The sequence below is a fragment of the Triticum aestivum genome, chromosome 6A, assembly GCF_018294505.1.
Source record: "Triticum aestivum cultivar Chinese Spring chromosome 6A, IWGSC CS RefSeq v2.1, whole genome shotgun sequence".
Lineage (NCBI taxonomy): Eukaryota > Viridiplantae > Streptophyta > Magnoliopsida > Poales > Poaceae > Triticum > Triticum aestivum.
Genome location: NC_057809.1, coordinates 604,187,703 through 604,193,440, shown reverse-complemented (window position 1 = coordinate 604,193,440; position 5,738 = coordinate 604,187,703). Strand labels below are relative to the sequence as shown.

Here is a 5,738-nt window from a genome sequence, read left to right as displayed (position 1 = left end):
AATTTTATCCATTTGATCAGGCCATCGATATCGTTCCGTGCAAAGTCAAAATAAACTAAGAGCACGGAGCTGGCGAAAATTACTCTTCAACCAATCTACGCATGCAGTGGCTAAACTTCAACGGTACCGGTGTTTCATGCCCACAGAAACGGAATCTTTCAAGCGCAAAGGAGTAGAAGAACAGAAAGGACCAAGCAAGGGGTCGATCGATAATAGAAGGATGAATCACAAAGTCAAAACGTGGAGCCGCTCTCATCTCGTGGTCAGCGCCGTGGGCCAGCTCAACACCGACCCCCCAAGTCAATCCAATTGAACCCAACCCAACCCGTTTTACTGTGTCATTCCATGCAATAATCTCTAATCTCTTGTGAACACGCGTGAACTTCTTCGCCTCCCTGCCACCCCTATAAAACGCACACCTGCTTCCTCTCCCCTTTGTTCAACTCTACGGCAACTTGGTCAGCTTCTTCCGCTCTCCACCACATCCATTTCCCGAGCAATCTCTCGCGACCTAGCTTCTTCTTGGATCTTACAGCAGGCTATGGCGATGGAGGGGCCGTCGGTGGAGGTGCCGCCGTACTTCCTTTGCCCGATCTCGCTGGAGATCATGCGGGACCCCGTCACGCTCGCCACCGGCATCACCTACGACCGCTGCAGCATCGAGCGCTGGCTCTCCGACGGCCACGCCACCTGCCCCATCACGCAGCAAAAGCTCGCGGAGGCCGACCGGGAGGCCACGCCCAACCACACGCTCCGCCGCCTCACCCAGGCCTGGTGCGCCCTGCACGCCGTCGAGCGCTTCCCCACCCCGCGCCTGCCCCTCGACGCCGGCCGCGTCGCCGCTATCGTCGAAGAGGGCCATGGTGCGGGCAGGCAGAAGGAGCTGGCCGCGCTCCGGGAGATCAAGTCCATCATCGCCGAGAGCGACCGCAATAGGCGCTGCGTTGAGGCCACGCCCGGGGCCGTCGAGTTTCTCGTCTCCGTCTTCAGGAACCATGCCACCATGTCCAAGTCGGCAGAAGATTTGTTAGAACTGTCTCTGGATTCCCCGTCGTCCACGAGCTCGCCAGAGGAGGACGCGCTCAGCGTCATCTGCTCGCTCAAGCCGTCCAAGAAGAGCCTGGTCCGGATCCTCGAGAAAAACGGAGACTTCCTGGACACCCTGGTGTACATGCTGCGGCGACCCAGCTACCGGTCCCGCTGTTACGGCATCCTCCTGCTCAAGGCGATGGTGTCTGTGATGGAGCCGGCGCGTCTCATGGCGGTGAGGACCGAGGTGGTGCTGGAGGTGGTGCGCCTGGTGTCCGACAGGGTGTCCACCAAGGCGGTGAAGGCGGCGCTGCACGTGCTGTGCCGGCTGTGCCCATGGGGCCGGAACCGCGTCAAGGCCGTGGAGGCCGGCGCGATGACTGTGCTGGTGGAGCTGCTCCTCGACGAGGGTGGACGGCACCCGACCGAGCTGGCCGTGGTGGCCATCGACCATCTCTGCGGTTGTGCGGAGGGGCGGTCGGACTTGGTGGCGCACCCGGCAGGGCTGGCCGTCGTGTCCAAGAAGGCTATGCGAGTGTCCCTGACCACCACCGAGAGCGCGGTGCGCGCTCTGCACGCCGTGGCAAGGCATTCGCCGACGCCGGCCGTGCTGCAGGAGATGCTGGCCGTCGGGGTGGTGGCGAAGCTGCTGCTGGTTCTACAAGTGGACGCCGGCGAGCGGGCCAGGGCCAAGGCCAAGGAGCTGCTCAAGATGCACGCTAGGGTTTGGAAGGACTCCCCATGCTTGCAAGCGCACCTCAAGGCGCATTACCCTTGCTGATTTCGTCACGCCGATCGTCTTCGTTAGGAGGAGGAGCACATTGCTCTCTTTCAAACTCTCTTTGTACAGTAATTATCTACACAGAATATTCAAATTGCTTAATTGATTGTAAATAGTTAATTGGGAGGAGGAGCGCATTGCTCTCTTTCAATGTCTCGTTGTAATTATCTACACAAATTGTCATCAATGATTGATTGTATAATAGCAACCCCAAAAAATGATTGTAAATAGTTTTTTAAGGGCATCTCCAACGCCGATTCTTAGGGCATCTCCACTAGGCTCCCCAACAGGCCTCCCAAGAGCACTTTTTTAGCGCCGGTTGTAAAAAATCGTCCCAGTCAGGCACCCAAGACCTTATTTTTAGCCGGATTTGACAAATGTTACGGCCGGCGCGCCCACCCCACACCCAGCTCTCAGGGGGGCGGGGGGGAGGGGGCAGCTGGGGACGCCGGCGTTTGCCTTTTGCATGCGCAGGCCCACCTGCCAGCGTCTCTCCCGTCCCTTTCCCTCCCTGGCCCACCCACGTGCTCCCCTCCACACACCCATCCCCTTTCTCTCGGTTGCAACTCCTCTCTTCTCCTTCTCCTTCTCTCGCCTCGCCGCGCACAGGGACGGCAGGATGAAGGAGCTCCGGGCCGGCTCTGCGCCTCCGCATCTCCGCATCCCCTGGCTCCGCTCGCCGGCGGCCTCCTCCGTCCCCCGCGGCCTCCGGTCCTTCCGCACGCACGCCGTCGCAGCCATGGCGACCTCCTTCACGTTCGGCAATTTCAGCGGGGCGGGATCCACCTCATCCTCCCCCTTCTCCTTCTCCACTGCCCCATCCGCCTTCTGCTCCTCCCCCGCCCCCGCGTTCGCCTCGTCCCTCGCCCCCGCCTTCGGCTCCTCCCCCGCGGCCGTCCTCCCCTTCGCCGTCGTGGCCCTGGCATTGGCGGAGGAGGAGGAAGCCACGTGGAGCGCGTCGGAGCCGGCATGCTTGGCTCCGTTGGCGAGGAGGAGCTCCGCGATGAGGCACTCGTCCTCGGCGTCTGCGGCGCGCCACGCGGGGTCGCTGCAGTCGAGCGCCTCGACGGCCCCGGTGATGACTACTTCCCGAAGTCGAGTGCGGACATGGGCTCCCTGACGGAGGCGCCGGGCGCCACCACGCTGTGCAGCAGGAAGGCGTCCTCCCTGCGTCGTGCACCATGCCGTGCTTGGGGGTGGACACGGCTGGGCAAGTTTTCATCCCCAGGCAAAAAAAAATCGCCGGCAGCCCCCCAAGCGGCGAAAAAAATGCCTCCTGGGGGGCTCAACGGCTGGAGATGCCCTTAAACCACCCACAACCGTCTGGACCGCGCAATCCGAACGTGTTTTGCCATCCAACGTGATCCAGTGTCGGTCTACTTGGCGGTCTGGACGCACTTTTTCCCGTAATCCGGAGACAAACTAGGGTGGCTTTGAGGGCGTTCGACCCACCATTAACCGCCTCCCTCACCCGCGCGCGCTTCCCGCCCGAAACAGTCAGCGCTGCTCTAGTGCATCAATACCGCTTCATGCCCGAGCGGACCTAACCTCTCACTGCTGCCGACATTAAAGTGGGGCGGCTGAGAGAGCGCCGCCCGCGCCGCTTCCCGGTGCAGGCGACTTCTCCGTGTTCAAACGAGACCCCGCCGGTCCATTGCCCTACATTAATATTATGTGATTGCCGTTGAACCTACTCCGACATCACCCGTCTGCCTGTCTGCCGCCCACCATTAACCACACTGCCGCGGCCCATTGCCATCCACCCAGTATATAAACTCCAACCCTGGCCATAGCGCAGTTATCCTCCTCCGGCCCATGTCTCCTCTCCGCACCATGCCTGCCATGGCCTCCTCGCACTCCAAAGCCCTCTAAGACAGCGGCCTCTCGTCGGAGCAAAAGGAGATGGCTGCCATTACTGCTAGCTGGAAGGCCGGCAGGAAGACGAAGGACGACGACACCCCAATGGAGGATGAGCCGGCACCACCCTCCTCGCTGGTGCATGCTGGCATCACCATCGGCGAGGCCCATGCCCATTACATAGACATGGTGCGGGAGGAGCGGGAGGCCAAGTTCCAGCAGGCGCAAGCCAACCAGGCCTACAACCTTGGCCTCCTCGACGAGCACCGGCATGTAGAAGAGCAACTTGCTGCCGGCACGCCGATCACGCTAGACGTGGACGTGGCGGACCAGGAGATGTTGCTCGACTTGTATCGCTCCGCTCGCGACATCCGCCGCGACCGCTGGCGGTACCGCCTCCATCAGGCGGAATTGGAAGCTGCCTACAAGTAGATGGACGAGGCGGCAGATGAGGTGTTAGGTAAGGGCAACGATGAGGAGTACATCACCATCTCCGCCAAAGCCGCACACCGCTACTACGACCACGAAGCTAGCACGTCCACAGGCACCACCGACACCTAGGAAGAGTAGTGCATGGTGGGTCACCGCCACCCGGGTCTCAAGAAGGCCACAGCTTCTCCCCTCCTGTTGAAGCCAAGATTGTTGGTGTGACGCCCGGGTAATCAAGCTAGAGTAACCCTCTGGCAATGATGCCACGTCACCTCGATTATCGTTGATAATCTTATGTTAGTTCAGAACCGATCCAAATTCAAATTTGAATTAAAACCAAAATAATTAAAGTTTTCAAAAGTCAAAACTAAATTGTTCCTAATGTGTCAAATAATCCATAATAAATGTTGGTGAAGAAATCATATTTTAATAAAAAAACTTAAATGCACTAAATAAACTAAAACAGCGATAAAACAATTATCTAAAATGCTTTTAAGATAATAAGCAAATGCAAAATACTTTATTTAAAAGTGTCAAAATAATTGGGGTTGTGACCTATTTAATAACACCAAATTAGTTGTCACTTTTAAATTTTATAAAGCTAAAATAAAAGAAAACAGAAAAGGAAATAAAATAAACAAAAGAAAAAGAAAATACAAAACCAGAAAAACAAAACTAGCAAAAAAATAAGAAAAGGGGAGAGGCCCCGCCCCTCACTGGGCCTTCGGCCCAGGGCCCAGGTAACCTCCAGGCCGGCCTAGCCGCGCCTACCTAACCCCCTCACTCCCTCGCTAACCCTAACCGGTCGCCCCGTTCCCCCCACTCCCTCCCCACGTGCCCCCACTCCCCCACGTTTTCCCTCGCTCCTCTGCCCCCCGTCCCGATCCAGATCGAGGGGCGGCGACCGCGCCCCGCGCCCTCCCCCATGACGCCGGCGCCCGTTCCCGGCGCTGCCCCGCCTCGCTGGACGCCCCGCCACCTCGACACCGTCGCCTCGCCTCCTCATCTCATCCTCGTCGGGTGACCCTGAACCATGCCGACTCCGCCCGGAGCCCGCCTGGACCTCGCTGGACTCCCCCTCGCCGACCTGCTTCCTCTCCGCCGTCGTCTCCGACTTCCTCCTCAACCCCCGCTGCCTCGAACCCTGCAGCCACGGTGAGGCCCTCGGCCTCCCCTTCCCCTCGCCCGCAACCGTCCTGTGCCCGCACGCGCCCGCTGACCACTACCGCCCCAGGTCGCGCCCTGGTCCTTCTTCCCCTACCCTGCGTGATGCGCTGCTGCTACTGCTTGCTGAAGCTTCTGCTCCCGCTCGAGCCGCCCGCGCGCGCACACGCTCGCCGGCGCTGTCAGCAACTCCCGCGCGCCAGCCGCACGTGCCCTCCTCCCCTGTGCCCGCTCACGCGCTCCGACAGCCGGCCGGCGCCCCACCGTGCCCCCTGCTCCTAGCTGTTGCTGCCGTGCTGGACCCTGTTCCCTCGCCACCGCTCGTTGGAGCCGCCGCGTCGCGCCAAGCCGTCTCTCACGCTGACCCGTTCACCGTGCCCGGCGCCCGTAACCACCACCGCTCGCCCCGCGAGCGCTGCCCCGCCTCGCCGGCGTTGCTGCTGCCTCGCCGCCAGCGGCCGGACTGGCCCCGTCGCGC

At 60.4% G+C, this 5,738-nt stretch overlaps 1 protein-coding gene across 1 annotated transcript; it reads left to right on the top strand.

The window, feature by feature from the left end:
* The first annotated feature begins 459 nt into the window (after window positions 1-459).
* LOC123131308 (E3 ubiquitin-protein ligase PUB23-like) lies at window positions 460-1,916 on the top strand. Its single transcript, XM_044551008.1, has one exon. The coding sequence runs from the start codon at window positions 542-544 to the stop codon at window positions 1,808-1,810; it is 1,269 nt and encodes a 422-aa protein (XP_044406943.1). The 5' UTR covers window positions 460-541; the 3' UTR covers window positions 1,811-1,916.
* The last annotated feature ends 3,822 nt before the right edge of the window (window positions 1,917-5,738 follow it).